The following is a 17,478-nucleotide window of genomic DNA, read 5'->3' on the forward strand; positions in this document are numbered from 1 at the left end:
TCTGTATCAGTCACAGAGGAATAGGTAATCAATTTTGTGAGAAGCAAGCTGCCAAGATTCTGACCACAAAAGACACAGTGCTGGTATGTTGTCTGACAGAAGGCCTACATATGTAAGCCAATTTTTATTTGATATGCAGATAAGCTTGCAAGATGTATTGCCAAGATTAAATTTATAGCATTAAATCAGTTTTCAGTTGTCTTGACTGTTTTTTTTTTTTTTTGTTGTTTTTTTTTTGTTTCAGTAAATAGATTTAAATTGAGTATTGTTTGATTTTTAAACCAGAACCCCCAAAATGAAAGACTGGATTATGGAACATTTTGGTCATGTGTGCCAAGACCACCTGATTGATAGATCAGTTGCTATCACAATTGCCTTTTTCAGCATTGCCAAGTTTCTTCTTATCCCCCTCAGCTTTCTTCATACGTAAGCCACCATCCTTAAATGGGCAATATTATGGTCTTAATCGGGTTTGCATCTATTCTGTGTTTCCACCGCGTCTCTAGTGAATCACAAGTTAATTTGCTTGTTTCCTTCCTGTATTCTGCATTCTCATGACTGCTCATCATAGATAAGTGTGAGCAAAGAGGACTGCTTTCCCAAAGAAGACAGTAAGCGTGCCTAATCCTATTTAAAAAAGCTCAATGGGGGGAGGGCTGGCTATTATTCACTCTAGCCAGAACGAAGGCCTAGAGATGTGAAGCTCCACTAGACCCTGAACATCTGGACCACAGAAAAAGAAAGGGAGGGATGGATGAAGAAGGGACCAGTGAACACCAGTATGCAGCTGGGCTTATGAGCTATTCAGCAGGTGCCACAGTGAAGCGCTACCGGAGGCATAAACAGCCTGCAATTGCATTATGTGTCACTTGAAAGGCAAGGCTGTGTTTTAACATTAGAATGGGTAACAAGTGTTTGCAAATTAGGAGGCACATTGGCAGTCTCAAGGCTTCTCAGCTACAACAGATAATTGGGAGATGGTAGACAAAGCATCACAAAGAAACCTGTGGTGCGGTGTATCCATTGCACCATTATAAGCAGCAAAAAGTAGATTTTTTTTTCAGATCTTTTGACCAGTAAGATAAAGTAATCATTTTGATATTGATGCATTCTTGGAACACAGTGGTGTACTTTCAAACATAACAAATACTCCAATAGTCATTAATGGCTCTTTCCAACTGCTGGGTTGGTCCCTGTGTATAAATTAGCTATGTCAAATTACTGTGTTTTTACTACACATATTGGCACTATGGAGTCATAAAAATAATTATTAGTAGTATACATCAATTTTTGTCCTTTTATTTATTCTGTTCCCGTAAGTGAATTAAGGAGAAAAAGAGGTGTGGCTGAGGATATTTCAGTTGGGTCCTTTGAAGTCATTATTGTTATTCTCAATGTGTGCAAAGCTATATTAACAATATAATATTTATGAAGACAGGCAGATAAGCTACACTCTAATTACCATGCCAAATATGATAGTCTTTGAAATATATAAGCACAACAAATAAAATATAGGTATCTTGGTGAAAAAAAAGCACTTTCAGGCATGTATCATCACTACATATTCTCCGAATATGACTTTTGTATTGAGGGACTATTTTAGGGAGTGCCAGCATTTTCACTGCCTTACCATAGCAGTGGGCTCATTTTTAAATGTATTTGTTCCGAATACATCTGACAGTTTAGAGCAAACAAACACCTTGGCTCTGTTGTTGCTGCCTGTCATCCCTCAAGAGCATGATTCAGGTGAATGCAGCGCTGTTCAGATGTCGCACTATTAGCATACTGAGTCAGCTGGGTGCTGTTTCCAGCTCACAGAGAGAGTTGGATTTTTTGCCTTAAATAAGCCACATTTGTGCTGCAATGGGTCTCTCCAGTCTGTTGCTGAAGGATCCCAGGGAATGAACTTTGAATGAGCTTGTTTGACATGAATCATCCGGAGTAGATGAGAAATTGATGTGTTTGATGCATGAAATGTGATTTCAGCTTGACGGGAAATAATTGAACTGTGGGTGACTTTCTTTAGTTTTGCTGAGTTGATTTATTCTGAATAGGTTATAGTAAGAAATTTGTGAAATCTGACTCCTTCAAATGTTTTGCTCCTATATGATGACTGTTTAGTTTGAAGATATTGAAAATCGGGTTGTTCTGCTTGTCTAATAGAAACAGGTTAGGGGCTTAAACTGGAAATTGTGCTACCCTACAGTAATAGGATGACAGATAACGCCACTCTTTATTCCTGAGAAGTGAAAAAAGAGTAAACAATATAATATATCTTCTATATTTTATCATTTATGTCCATGTTTCATAACTTCTTTAGACCCAATTCAACAAGGGACCAACTTGAAAACGCAAACATGGGCAGAGGATGAGTGAAGATCCATCAAACACAACATAACTTTTCCAAACCCATCTCCCCTTTTCCGCTTAACTTCTAACTGACTGAAATGTTCCTCCTGTCTTTCTCTTTACTCCCTTCCTGTCAGCCTCTAACCCATGTGAAGAAAATGATGGACGTGGTCCCTGCTCACATCTGTGTCTCATCAATTACAACCGCACTGCGTCCTGCACCTGTCCACACCTTATGAAGCTTTCACCCAACAAACAATCCTGTTTTGGTGAGCAAAAAGCAACACCTTCCCATTTTTCATGCTTTCTCCCTATCAGAGTAAAATTATAGGATACTGTGCAAACAACAGGAGAGATGTTTTGTTTCACATGTGAATTCTGGCCCTTCTGACTGACATCAGAATTTACATGAGGCTGTTATTACCACACTCTCACCTGGAGCTGACAAAAAAGGTATGCAAAGGTGCACTTTCTGAAATGATGGATTTCTTTTCATCTCACCAGCTTTGAAAAGGTTCCTTCTATATGTGCGGCGGTCTGAAATCCGAGGTGTGGACATTGACAACCCTTATATGAATGTCATGACGGCGTTAACGGTACCAGACATAGATGATGTCACAGTGGTGGACTATGACGCGCAGGAGGAGAGGATCTACTGGGCTGACATCAAAACCCAAACCATCAAAAGGGCCTTCATCAATGGCACCCAGCTAGAGACCATCATTTCTGCAGGTGGGTGCATTCCACACATCGAGAATGCAAATCAAAAGCTGTGTGTGCTGTGTACCACAGCGTGAGTGTACCAACTCATATTGATTAGCTTGTACACACATACTCTTGTTGCAAGAGCTGAACGCAGTACTGTATTGACAGTCTCCCTAGAGAGTTTTTTTCTTGGTCATGGAGTAGCACTTATTAATTATATTACTGTAATCGCTGTAATTAATTCTTGTTATTTCCTCTCTTTAACATGATTGCAAAGTTCTAGACCATTCATACCTTTATTTTGTTATATATATATATATATGAATTTATTTGCATTATAGTTTTGTAAAATACACAGGCGTGACAGTTTTTTCATTTTTCTGCCTGACAGACATAGTGAACTGCCGCGGTCTGGCTTTAGACTGGCTTTCTAGGAACTTATACTGGCTCAGCTCTGAAAATGACGAGTCGCAAATCAATGTGGCTCGCTTTGATGGGTCCCTGAAGACCTCCATCATCCACGGCATTGATAAGCCAAGGTGCCTTGTAGTGCACCCAGCCAAGGGGTAAGTAGATTAGAGCAGACTGTGCACTTCATCAGTACCTCACCTTCAATGCATAGTATTAGAAAACCTGACTACAGACCTCACCTGTACGAAGACGGGATCAAAGCTGTGTTGTTGTAAAGAGATCATGTTTAACAAGCTTGAAAGGTGTGTTTAAATATTTACAAGGTTGTTAGGTAGAACCAAATGTATTGGCTTACATTCAATTTTGATTTAATAACAACATAACATTCATTGACTATGTTGTAAACCCTATGATACTGTATCTTGTGCCTAATTGGACCGCTAATTTTTCGCCTCACTTTTCCACACAGAAAAATATATTGGACAGATGGCAACACTATTAACATGGCCAACATGGACGGGAGTAACAGCAAGGTCCTCCACCAGAATCAGAGGGATCCTGTAGGTCAGTATGAGAGCTTTGGATAGCATACTGAGTTAGACCTCCTGTTTAGCTGCACCTCAAAAATGACTGAGCCAAGAAAATGGTGTTTTATTTTTTTATAGGTGAAATGACATTTATGTTCAAGTTCTCTCTGTTCAGTTTACATAAACTCATTTTGTTTTTGCATGCACACTGTTAGCACTATAATACACAATATAACAATATATGATTTGATATGAATATAAACAACCAGATTAAAGCAGTTACATGGTTTGCAATAATTCAGTTTGTCCAATAATCCTAGTGCACTTGATTTGTCTGATTATCCATCTGGAAGGGTGTGTAGCAAATACCTTTGTACCACAGTACAGGACTGAAAAGTGAGGGGATTTGTCAGTATTGTTTGGTTATGGATTCAATTTATGGTAATTTAATTCAATTAAATTTTCCAGCATCAACAGCTGTGCCACTGCATGCACCACTTTGCATCTATGCTCTCTTCAATCCAAATTCATTTGAAGTAATTCCCCTATTTGAACCTTAATTTGACAAAGATAACCCGATAAAGGTGTTAACATGAAAGTTGTAATAATCTCAGTTTGCCCTAATCTGTTTAAAATCAATTTATGTCATGTGCATGCACTGACTTTTACAAACAGAATCCGTAATGTTTGTACCTGTTGACATTTTCCCTGTTTCGACAATGTCAGCAAGAATTTACAAAGAACACCCACCTCCTCAGTGGTGATATAATCTCAATAAGCAATGTGAAAGAAAATCACCAGATTCTTAAATCTCCTAAAGGTGTCGGTGTCTAAGAGCAAAAAAGGCACGGAAAGGAAAACAATGCTGAAATTTATTTGAAACATAGATAAACACTAATACAAGACTAAACTGGAAAAAAAACATGACACATTTACTATTTTATAGAAGAAGAAATAATTTACATTAAAATATAACCAAAATAAAAGTTCTTTAAAAAGTTGTTTTTTTTTACTGCTGAGAGTATTCTTAAAACAGGCATCAGTGCTCAGACAGATGCAGCTTTCCAGGTTTGATGGATGGCTACTTCTTTATCTATGGATGTTCTTACAGTTTTCTAGCTGTTCATCTCATGGGGGTTAATTTCATGGATTGATATATGAGATTATGGTGGCTACATATGTTATGCAGTTCCACCTGAATATTCCTTGATCCAGTCCTGGATGACTCTTACTACTATATTGTGCTATAACAGAAATAAGTCACCACTTCAGGGGAACATGATAGCTATAAACGGTTGAACCTGCTTTGTTATTGGGTTAAAATGTGTTCTCAAGACATCGATGTCCAGGTATAGAGTAAAAAGATCCACTATGGCTCATTGACATGTCCAAAATTGGTGGTTCTACCCTACCATTGCTATAGGTTATGTTAATGGATTTACACTGACTTCAAATTGCTCAAGCCAAGTGTCTTATATGACAATCTAACAAGGGCCGCCTTTCACATTGCATGATGAGATATTGTGCTCCGGTTCATCTATTGTACCCTGTTGAGATTGTTGCCTTTACAACACTGAATATAGCAATGTTCAAACCTGCCCTCTTGATTCCAAAGATAATGTCTTTCTCACTGACAGTTTAGTCATCTTTTATGCTACTCACAAGTATGGATGTAGAGATGGGGTTGCTTATGCTGTTTGTAGTGACATATAAAAAAAATATTTACTTTTTGGTAAAGTAAATAAAAAAAATAAAAAAATTTTGAACCTTTAGAAATTCACCTTTTTACATTGTCCCTTCACTCAAAGCACAATTTAGAATGATTTATTACTGAAAAAAGGAACCAAATAGTGGATTCATGAAAATTAAGAGGAACAATGTAAAGGAAAAGATGATTAATAAAACAAATAAATTATGTAAAGATGAAGAAACCTAACAAGGACAGGGATTAGGATGATTGTCCTGACAAATTTCCTCAAGCATCCGTTGAGTAGGATCAACCTACAGGTGTCTAACTGGCAGTTTGCGGGAGTGTAATACTGGAAAGGAATCACTGAGCAGCAGATGTGGATGTCCTCTGCTGTGATGCACTGACAGTACGGGAAGTGATCGATTTTTCTTTTCATGTATCAATGAATTTTGGTAGTCTGAATTTCCACAAGTATCCTTATCTTACAATATTTAAGGGAACACAGGGTAAATATGCAGCATCTTAGATTGTAGATATATGAGGCTATTTTGATAATTTAGTCCTTCTTGCTAATATAATAATAGGTGTATGCATGGAAATCTGGCCCAGCATGCACAACCCTGGTTCCTACTGAAACAATATTCATTATAATTAATTGTCTACATTGATTAGTTAAATCATTGATTAGTTAAAACATTGATTAAACACTGCTGCATGACTTTAAACATATACACATTCTTAAGATTAATATTTCTTTCGTGGGTTTCTGGTTTGATTCCCAGCTACTCTAGTCAAGTCAGAGTCTTCTTGGGCAAGATGCTGAACTCTAAATTGGTTCCGATGGTTGGGCCTTTGGTGTGTGAGTGTTTGTGAATGGTGATCTTGTGGGTGCTTTGCTTTGCATTGTATTGCTCCTGATGAGCAGGTTGGCACCTTGCATGGCAGCCTGCCATCAGTGTATGAATGTGTATGAATGGGTGGATGTGACAAGTGTTGTAAAGCGCTTTGAGTGGTTGGTAGACCAGGAAAGTACTGTATAAATACAAGTCAATTTTCCATTTACCATTAAGTGAGCAATTGCAGCTTGTTTTAGCAAAAACAATCAGATGGTCTTCATCTCTAGTAGCTGGTGTCACGCAGCTCAAGGTCAAACCCCCCCCTTGTCACATAAACAGCTCCATTGTCTTCATTGTATTTCTTCATTCTCCTCGGCATGTCAGCAATACAGATAGCAGGGTGTGCCGTATTTCACTGGTTTCATTTATGATTATGGGGTAGACCTGGGGACAAGCGTAAATTAATGACGCATTGTGACTGTGAATCTGCCAAACATAAATCCAACACATGGTGGGAAACAGTGAGTTGTCCAGAGGTCCACAAATGAAACTGCTTTCAGTTCCCACCATTCACAGTGGTATTCTTTGGAAAACCTTCACGTTGGCTAGAGAGGAGAAAGCAGTCAGTCACTCTCTTGTTAATTTTTCATGCCACCTGGAGCTCTTACCAAGAGCCAGCCAACGCATAAACAATTTTATTAGCCCTCACTCAACCAAATGCATAATAGTATGTAAAGATTAAAGGTAATGCAGCCCTGAAATGCGCTGTTGCAAAACTGTTAAAGTATAGTCAGGAGGAAAGTCATAAGTCTTATGCACGTTAGTGCTGCATTTTTAAAGCCCCTAGGTGGAATTTTCATTTTGTGTTGATTCTGGTGGCCCCTGTGGACAGAAGCCGTAGTGTTTCGACCACCTTGTGTCTTTGATTTTGAGGGGAATCTGACCAAATCCGACCCCATGGCATGCATAAGAATAACTATATAGCAATATCTAATTTCTTTAATGAATCTAATTTCTTTTCGCTTGTTTGTTTATGATGGTCATATAAAAAGGAACAAATTTAAATTGAGACTGTTTCATAACCAGTTAAAAACTCTTTGTAGTAAATTAAATGTACCCAGGACTAAATATAGTCCATCTGATGAAACTTAATACATACTACTGGTGGTTGAAGCAGCTACTTTTTCAGGAATAATATTCTTTGTTTATTGTAATGCCTAAAATGCCAGTATTTTTGATCATATATTCTTGTCATGTTAAAAGGTTACATGTTGCATGTCTAATCAATTTTTGTTTACAGCTGGCTTACTATTTTATGATTTTTTATTACTTATTAAGTATGTCTCTGAGGGTTTTTCTGGCATTGAAAAAGCCAGGTTTTAAGCCATGTCAATCTCTGTGTCCTAGCAAATCCTAGCACAATGAGTACTAACATGGTGTCCTCTCTTCACTTGTCTTCCTCTCAGGTCTCTCAATAGACTACACTGCCAACAAGCTGTACTGGATAAGCTCGGCCAATGGCACTATCAACAGGTGCAATCTGGATGGCAGTGGGCTGGAAGTGCTGGAGACTCTAAAGAGGGAGTTAGTCAAAGGCACAGCTCTGGCCGTGATGGGTGAGTGGAGCTTGTCACGAGTGCATCAGATTGCCATTGGGGATTAGTCAGAGAGTGTGGAGGGATTACGTGTTTAACCAGTTAAGTGGCTGCGGAATAGAGCTATGCAGCCAGCCCTTACAACAGTTGTGCTTCACTTTGTGTGAAGTAGCAGGGCATTAGATAATTAAAACACAGTGCAGCAGTGATTGATGATTGATTTTCTCACCTCTTTGGTAATGAAAAGGTAGGAGGATGTTCATTATGTGTTGATTCTTGGTATCAGAGCTGAATCCAATGTGTCACACCATCCATCAACTCAGAGGTTCATTTAGAAATCTCCTGAAATCTAAGTCAACATGTTGGGAAATATAACCGTACCTTTAGCTCACATTATAACACATTGTATCTTTCCTTTTTTAACATTTCCCTTTTTTCTTTCATACATGCAGGATTCCAATTAGCACCAGATGTACCTGTTAACCAAAACACATTCTAGTTCTGCCATTGCGAAATCAACCTTAATTATTGGTGTAATAACTGAACAGGGATTTGGCTGTACCTGTATACTTCCAATAGATAACAAATAAAATTTACTTTATCTCTCTCTATATATTTTTTTTGCAAAACATATCAGAATTAGAATTTTAAATTGTCTCACTTCCACACTGCTGCAATCTTGACAATTGGGAAGCTTCCCAGTGAGCTATGTGAATGCATTTTTCTTGCCAAGATTGTTAATGAGAATGAAGCAAACATACTGAACAGAGAGTTGTTGGTTATATGTGTGTGTGTGTGTGTGTGTGTGTGTGTGTGTGTGTGTGTGTGTGTGTGTGTGTCTGGACCAAAGTGTAATTTTTTATTTTTCAAGGAAAAAATAAAATCAAGAGTGTTGTCAGGGCGATACTTTGTGTTCTTGAAGCATGCCATTAATCATGACAGGCTTTAGTTTTCTGTGTGGTGGGTATCTGTCAGCATGTGCAGATAGCATTAATTACAGAGTTACAGAATAACACAGCAGTAGCAGAATTGAATCCCACTGTTATGTTAGCTCTTAGCATTCTGCAACTGCAAGCCAAATCCTTTTGGTTAATTTTCATATGCATATAGTAAAGAGTTTGACTATGGAGGACTTTTTCTTATATTGACGATGGAGACTTCATTATCACATTTCACAAATGGGAGATAGAACTCAAGGTGACATAGACTAATGGCTTGGTTCCTGCATGGTAGCAGGTACAGCAAAACAGTGAAATGATGTCTGCGAGTCCCCATCAATCACAATTAATGACATTTTGTTATGTTGAGGAAATTGTTTTGAATGGTAGAATGAACAGCTGTATTGTTATTGTACTTTGTAAGAGAGATAATTTTCACAGTGATTAAACAGTACATTTGTTGGAAATGAATGACTATATATAGAAGATAGCAATCTAGTGGGTAAGTTCATTTATACTTGGATTCATGCAAGCATGAATATGTAGTTAATGTTCATAAGACCTAATCTAATTGCATATCACAGTCTTTTATATAGTCTAGGCTTCACCCACTAGATGTTGATCTTTCGAGTATTGCATTTTAAGATATTAAATCCTTAATGTTACGCTTAGCGTTTAATAACACATATAACAACTCATATGCCCTTTTCACCCTTTACCAGAATGTATGTCAGCAATAATAGAACAGTTTTCATAAATATGTGATAGCACTTAGGATGCCTCATTGAGTGTTAACAGCACAGTTTGCTATGTGTTTATATGTACATGTTTCCAACAAATGATACCAATTTAACTTGACAACATTATGTTTACTATAGAAGGCACATTTACATTTCCTCTTAGCCTGAGATTAGTATTTTGCAATAGGTGTAATTGTCTAACCGTCTGTTGTATGTACTACCAATATGCCTTCCTCGTTTGCTATAGACCATTGAGTATATACTTGTAAAACATAGTCAGCTGGAAAGCAGGACAGCAGCCAGACATGTCATTTTCCATTCCTGAGCTCCTTTAGTTGTTGACAAGTGAATAGACCATTGGTGATGCCCATTACAGAGAAATGTCCCTTCTGCAGATGTTTTTTTTTTTGTCTCTATGGTGAAAGATGTAATTAAGTGCATTTGCTGACCATTCACTTTGTTTATCCCAAAGTTTTTCTCCTTGCTGCTTGTTCTTTGTTATACTAGCTCAGCAAACTGCGATTAGATATCTTATTGAATAATACTTTGGAATTATAACTAGTATTAGAGGTCCAATATGGATATGTTGATAAATGCGTGTGCAATCTGTATCTTGGGGAATAACTTGTTAGGTATCCTCAAGTGAGTATGAGTAATTAAGGGCTCTTAAGTCCTCTGTGGTGATTTAGGCAATCAAGTTAGATTAGCAATAATCTTACAATTTTTCTACTCTCCCTTCTGGTCTATGATAGCTTGATCAATCAGTTGGTTGTGTTTGAAGTGTTTAAGGTAACTCCAGGTCAGCATCATGTGTAAACTAGGAAAGCTTGAGTTCAATCAGGATATAGCTCCCTCACAGCAGGAAGCAGAGGGGTTTTGCAAAGGTTATTCTACTGCAGTGATATCTGAGGAGTGCAATTCTCAGAAAGGAATCAGATGGAAATGTTGTTTCTGATTGCTGCAGAATAAAATATGACCTTCTTCTGTAAACGTTTTGTGATGATAGATCCACAATTGACCAGCAAAATAAAATCCTCACTATCAACTTAGAGAACAAGATGAGTGTAATCGATCGAACTAACAATTCATTTGATGAGCATGCAGCAGTGTGTTTAAAAGGACATGTTAGGGTATTTGTGTTTTCTTTTGGCTCTTACTTGGTGTGCATTAGTGTTAGCAATTGCTCAAGCTGGTTGTGAAAAGATATAATGAAGGCACTGTTAGTGACACAAGGTCGATCCACTCAGGTGCTAGGGCTCTGTAATAATTGGATTGGCTTGAGGGAAAGGTGAGGGCTTCTATTTAGAAGGTGTGGGTGATCCATCAGCCTGGAATCAAACTAGCACTTGAGGTGGAAATTGAATATGATGTGCCACAAGCAAGCAATCACAGGTAGCCAACGATCCCCGCGGCTTCAAATTAACACAGGGTGCAAAGCTAATCTAGGCTAGCATGGCCTCCAGGGTCAAATGTTTTGTAAACTGCATGTAGACTGTCATTCTCACTCATGGAAATTTGTCTGATTTGTAGAAATGAGTTTTACGTTCCCTTTAAGGATGACATTGAGCCTGAAGCTATTAATGCATGTGGGAATTGCTTGTGTGTGTGTGTTTTTTATTCTAAATAGATCAAAAAGGGTGGGATAACAAAACAGTGTTTCACCTTCAAGCGATTGATGGTGAAAAACCTAAAGGGCACATGTTTTGTTTAACTCATTGAGGAAGATTAACCCTTATGATAGACCATTTTAATGTTACTGTATAAATATGAATTTGTCTTTACATTATGTTACCTTTTGTAAAGCATGACAATTTTGGCCCTTTCACAAAGGACTAAACTCAGGTCCATCTCCACCCCATTTACAGAGTCTATTTTGAAGCTAGAGGAACCACCTGACTCTTCTCCACTCTGCATTTCAGTGGGATTTTAAAATTGAGAGTTCCTGTCACGTCTGTAGAGTCTGTGGCAAAAAGCCTGGATTGTGCATCACTGATTTCTGCAGAGATAGGGGTTGGAGGATAGTGTGGTGGTGGTGCTGCCGTGGTGTGTCAGGGTCAGGAGCCTATTGTGCATGTGCCTCTTTACAGAGACACACTCATCACTTATGCTCACGACGGCAGCACTACTAAAGCCTGGAGGTTCACTGTCACAAAGGGGCAGACAGGTCAGCCACTCTGAGAGGGAGTAGACAGTGAAACATGATGATATACAACAACTACAGTACAGGTTTTCCTGGCACAGGTGCTTTATTTTAAGCGTTGTGCTTTTAAACTAAAATATTGGCTTATAAAAGAGAATTTTACCTCATGCAGAATGTTATAAAGTAAAAACTCAAACATGAGGAGAGGCCTCATAATTGCTAAATGTTTTTGCATGTTGTAAAACCAAAATTACCTAACTAGATTGACATTTATTATTGCTGTTCATTAACACTGACTATGGACAGTCTGTCAATCTGCTGAATATCAGTGGTAAGAAGTGATATGTGCATGCAGTAGTCATAAATATATAAGTAATGTGTATCTTTTTGCATAAGCATGGCACTGAAAATTACAATTGTGCCCATTTCACCGTATAACTCCCCCAGAAAGTACATAAAAAAGCCTTTGTTGGTATGAAAACATTTCCCAGATATCAAAATATGTTTCAAGGCTGCAAGATGCATGCGTCATCATCAGCAAGTGGGCAGAGCAGGAAACAGGGTATGCCACGCTTTAATCTCAAATCAGCTCAGAGAATGCCTCAATTATTAAGGGGCTTTACGGCATAAGAGTGCCAGCCTTGGTGGATTAGAGTGAAAGCTCAAGCACGCTGTTTGCACTTGGAATTGGTGATGATGGGGAGTATTTTATTGTGCTGTAGTGTTTTTGAAGGCTGGTTTGTATCACAATGTGATTTGCACATTGCATTTCCTAGTTAAGAAGACAAAATTTTACAATTTGCCCTTGCATTGCAATTTTACTGAAACTACATCTGTGGGCCTTTTTTTTAAGCAAATTACATTGATGGTTACAGGTGGCAAAATCTGGTGGGCAGATGAGGAATCGGCACAGCTAGGAACAGTTACCAAGAGAGACGGTCGGAACCTTGTGATCCTGAGAAACAAGACAAGTGGGGTGGTTCATATGAAGGTGTATGACAGGGAGGGTCAGAAAGGTAAGCAGACTTACACATATTAATGCACAAACACAGATAAAGACACAGAAACACACACACTACCAACATACACCTGTGATACCTTACTGCTTGCCTTTCCTGGTTGTGCTTAACATTCAGGAAGAAACCCATGCCAGATAAACAACGGAGGATGCTCACAGCTCTGCTTCCCCACTTCCGAGAACACCCGGAGCTGCTCCTGCACTGTTGGCTACAACTTGCGTAGCGACCGCATTTCTTGTGAAGGTACATTTCCCAAAATACGTAGCTGCCAATAAGCTCCTATCAACATTGTATTTTTATAATTTTATTTTTTTATTTATTTTAAATTTTACTTTTTAACTACAATATACATCCTTGAAACCATTCTGCATTCAGTAACCTAAATGTAAAGCAATATACTCATGTTCAGTGCATGGGATTAATTTATATACAGGTCCAGGCATTCATAATTTGCAATGCTTTAATGTGCCTATTTAGGGTTTAATAAATAATTTGTTGTTTTTTTAGGTGTTGACTCATTTCTGATGTATTCCGTCCATGAGGGAATCCGTGGAATTGCTCTTGACCCAAATGACAACAGTGAGGCCCTCATGCCCATCACAGGAACACTGTTTGCTGTGGGAGTTGACTTTCATGCAGGTAGGATACTATTCAACACACAGAGGGATTTTCTATTGTTGAATCAGTGTTTGCTATGGAGTATAAGGCAACAGATAGGCTAAAGATCCACTGAAACTTGAAGAGTTGTATTGTCTGACATATGGTTAAATGTATACTGAATGTTGTTCCTGTTTTTTTTTTTATTTTTTTTAGGTAGAAATGTAAAGTTTTTTTTTAATGGCTATTAGCTGCAAAACTGATTATTTTTCGATGGAATTCTTCTTTTTTTAATTCTTAACTTTATATAGTTAGAAATACAAAGTAGTTTGAAATATTACTTGAAACACACGTATACATATATACACCAATCAGCCATTGTGCAGCTTCATCCACAACAAACTACGATGCACTGTGTTCTGACACCTTTCTATCAGAATCAGCATGAACTTTTTCAGCAGTTTGAGCTACAGTAGCTCGTCTTTTGGATCAGACCACACAGGCCAGCGTTCACTCCCCATGTGCATCACTGAGCCTTGACCATGCCCATGACCCTGTCTTAGGTTCACTCCTTTTCCTTCCATGGAAAACTTTTGATAAGTACTGACCACTGCAGACCGGGAAAACCCCACAAGAGAGCTTCACTTTTGGAGATGCTCTGACCCAGTCATCTAGCCATAACAATTTTGTCCCAAAGTCGCTCAAATCCTCACGCTTTCCCATTTTTCCTGCTTCTAACATCAACTTGAGGACAAAATGTTTACTTGCTGCCTAATATATCCCACCCACTGACAGGTGATAACGAGACAATCAGTGTTATTCACTTCACCTGCCAGGGTTCATAATGTTATGGCTGATCGGTGTATATACACAAACACACACACACACACACACACACACACACACACACACAAACACTCATTATTATATATCATACATTAATATCTATATATATATATACACAACACACTTAACTGCCCTTCCTTTATTTCCTACAGTACGGACCTTTCCTTCTCAATCTTAAACAATGAGGGGGTGGGAAAGATCTTTATCATACTGGGCTCTAACCTTTTGAATAATGATATTTGTGCGTGTGGAGTAGTGCAGCATAGATGAAAGTTCACATTACAGGGGAACCTCAGCATGAATAACATAAAACTATTCCCTCACAAGCCTCTGAAACAATCCTAATACAAAGCAATTCCCATGATATTGCATCAAATGAAGGTACCGTAATGTGCATCGCAAAACATGAACCCAATAGCTTGTGTTGTCGTTTGTTACGTCCCTGCTTCCATCCACATAAAATATATGATAAAAATGATACATTTACTACACCAACAAATGCTATGAATATACTATAGGCTGATAGAATTCCATATATGTAATAGGTTGCCACTGAAGCATGATAACAAAAGCAGGGTAAAGGAAATTGCGTACGCACAGCTGAAAAACACTAACTACATACACACAAGGGTTGATATACTAAGGATTTGCGGCAATTCTTTTAAGAAAAGCTGCACCAGATGATAAAATACATGTTTGGGTAAATCAACATGTATTCATTCTTGGAGGTTTGCAAGAAATAAGAGTAGGAAATGTTAATTTATACAAAAGGTTGCTAAAACTGGTTTAATATTCTTAACCTATTGACTGTGGCAGAAGCAGAGGTCAACAGACCTCCCTTGTTACTACAGACTATTATCTAATGAAGGGAGAAAACAATACCAGAACAGCATCCACAACAAAGTGTCTTGATTTTATTCAGGTACTGAGACACTGTTTTTGATTTTTTAAATATTGGTTTTCAATGCAGTGAACACCACAAATGAAACTGGGGCGTCAACAGAGGTCTAGTGAGTTTATGTCCTGTAATAATTTACTTACATCTCTTTTTGAAAAGCTCTGCCAAGCCTCAGCTGTACAATTAGCAAATGTTATCATGCAAAAATGCTAAACTAAGATGTTGAACGCAGTAAACATAATACCTACTTAACATCAGCATGTTAGCATGCTGACATTAGCATTTAGCTTGGAGCACTGCTATATCTACGGACTTTTAGTCATGTGGTTTGGGTGAAATTATCTTTTACACATATAAGAATCTGTTGGCAAGTATTCAAATTATCTCAACTGCAACTGCGCTCTTTTAAATAATTAATGTTAGTAAATGGGGGAAATTTGCAGTTGTCTCTATAAATTAACCCCAAGGGGTGTACATGCCCGCTGGTATTATGTATACAATCACATATAAGTCTTTAGGTGTACTGAACATATTGGGTAGGTCATTTCAGTAATTGCCATGAATTCTGTCATTTAATAACTATCAAGAAAGCATGAAATCTGTTTCTGAATCTGAGAGACTTCAAAGGTCGATAGCAATCTTGATGTGTGACTACAGCTTTTGGAAAAGAGGAAATAAGCAGAGCCCAAGCCAAAATCAGACATGGCCAAAGTACAGAACAAGATTGCTGATTGTCCTCCCCTTTATTACTTTGTGCAGGTGAACATGAAATGCATTAGTAAGTCCATCCAAAAGCAGCAGCTGATAGCTCACGCACATCATTTACATGTCATTACAGAAGCCCGGCTGCCAGAGCAGAACAGATGAAAGCCCTGCAGCTGTATTCTGTCATATGTGAGCTACGTGTTAACAGAGTGTGAAGGCAGCATGAACAAGAAGTGCAAATAAACACATAACGCCACCTAACCTCCTAACAACCTGTACAGAGGAAGGCTGACAAGCACTCACAGAGATGCACTTGAAGACTGCACCATAAATAAATTACGTATTATTTTATATGCTTATGTAATAGGCTTGTAAAACCAGAAAGGGTCCATAACAGTTTTACCAACACCATGTTTTGCATGAAGCAATATACTGCCCTGTAAAATTTGGCCCACAATTGCCTTTCCTGTTCGGGCACTGTATGTCAACAAAGAGCTGTGTGGGTATTCGCCATCATAGTTTATAGTCTCACACAACATTTGGTCAAATGGGCCGTGCTGCAGTAAAATGTGCTTCATGAGCTGCTTTGTTTGAGGGCATAAATACTTTTGTGGCAGACACATTCATCATGCCATTTTCTGTTATCATTAACTGTATTCTATGTTTTGCAGGAAATGACACAGTGTACTGGACAGACATGGGCCTGAACAGAATATCCCGCGCCAAACGTGATCAGACCTGGAGGGAGGACATCATTACTACCGGCATCAGTCGAGTGGAAGGCATTGCTGTCGACTGGATTGCTGGTTAGTACCGTGACTAGTTGGGCCCTGGAGTCTGGTCAAGCTGTTATTGATATTGTTAAGTAGATTTGTTTGATTTGATTTGAATTGCTAAAAAAAAACATTAAGCCTTAGTAACAGAGTTGGGTATCATCCACATGAACTCATTTGGATGATAACTCAGTTTTAGTATATGTGTTAGTTCACTATGGGACCTTCTCATGTACCTTGTGTCCATGAAGATAATGGACACATCACCCCTGTTGTGTTTTTACACCTGAGTATGTTTGTCTGTTTTTCTACACAGGAAACCTGTATTGGACAGACCATGGTTTTAGTCTAATAGAAATTTCCCGTCTGAATGGTGCATACCGCTCAGTAGTCATATCTGATGGACTTGATCAGCCAAGAGCCATTGCTGTACATCCACAGAAAGGGTAGGCCATGACATTTCTTCACTGTTTGACAGCACTATTTGCTATCATCAGTTGCGCCTTAACAGTGGTGTAATGATTTAAAAAACAATTTATTTAGAATCTCCAATGATGGGTAACAAGAAAATACACTGTGTCAAACTGTTACAAAGAAACCAGGTAATGGCCACAGGCAATAGTTGTTGATGTCACAAGGCTCTTTGATAGCAAATTCAGATGGAAAATGGAGTGTTCATGCTGACCAATATTACACATATATAGGTTTT

The 17,478-nt window shown here is 38.3% G+C and overlaps 2 protein-coding genes across 2 annotated transcripts in view; one reads left to right on the top strand and one right to left on the bottom strand.

Annotated features, from left to right (window-relative positions):
- Window positions 1-17,478, top strand: part of LOC127365947 (low-density lipoprotein receptor-related protein 1B-like) — a 241,426-nt gene that overhangs the window by 153,187 nt on the left and 70,761 nt on the right. Inside the window, 10 exon segments of the mRNA XM_051404535.1 lie at window positions 2,487-2,618; window positions 2,854-3,081; window positions 3,446-3,620; window positions 3,935-4,029; window positions 7,985-8,134; window positions 12,807-12,947; window positions 13,068-13,193; window positions 13,458-13,589; window positions 16,668-16,802; window positions 17,086-17,215. Coding sequence (XP_051260495.1) covers window positions 2,487-2,618; window positions 2,854-3,081; window positions 3,446-3,620; window positions 3,935-4,029; window positions 7,985-8,134; window positions 12,807-12,947; window positions 13,068-13,193; window positions 13,458-13,589; window positions 16,668-16,802; window positions 17,086-17,215 — 1,444 coding nt within the window.
- Window positions 14,423-17,478, bottom strand: part of stxbp5l (syntaxin binding protein 5L) — a 380,881-nt gene continuing 377,825 nt past the window's right edge. Inside the window, exon 31 of the transcript XR_007885269.1 lies at window positions 14,423-14,464. The gene's annotated coding sequence lies outside the window, so the exon portion shown is untranslated. The remainder of the gene's footprint in view (window positions 14,465-17,478) is intronic.

Source organism: Dicentrarchus labrax, unplaced genomic scaffold (assembly GCF_905237075.1).
Source record: "Dicentrarchus labrax unplaced genomic scaffold, dlabrax2021, whole genome shotgun sequence".
Taxonomy (NCBI): domain Eukaryota; kingdom Metazoa; phylum Chordata; class Actinopteri; family Moronidae; genus Dicentrarchus; species Dicentrarchus labrax.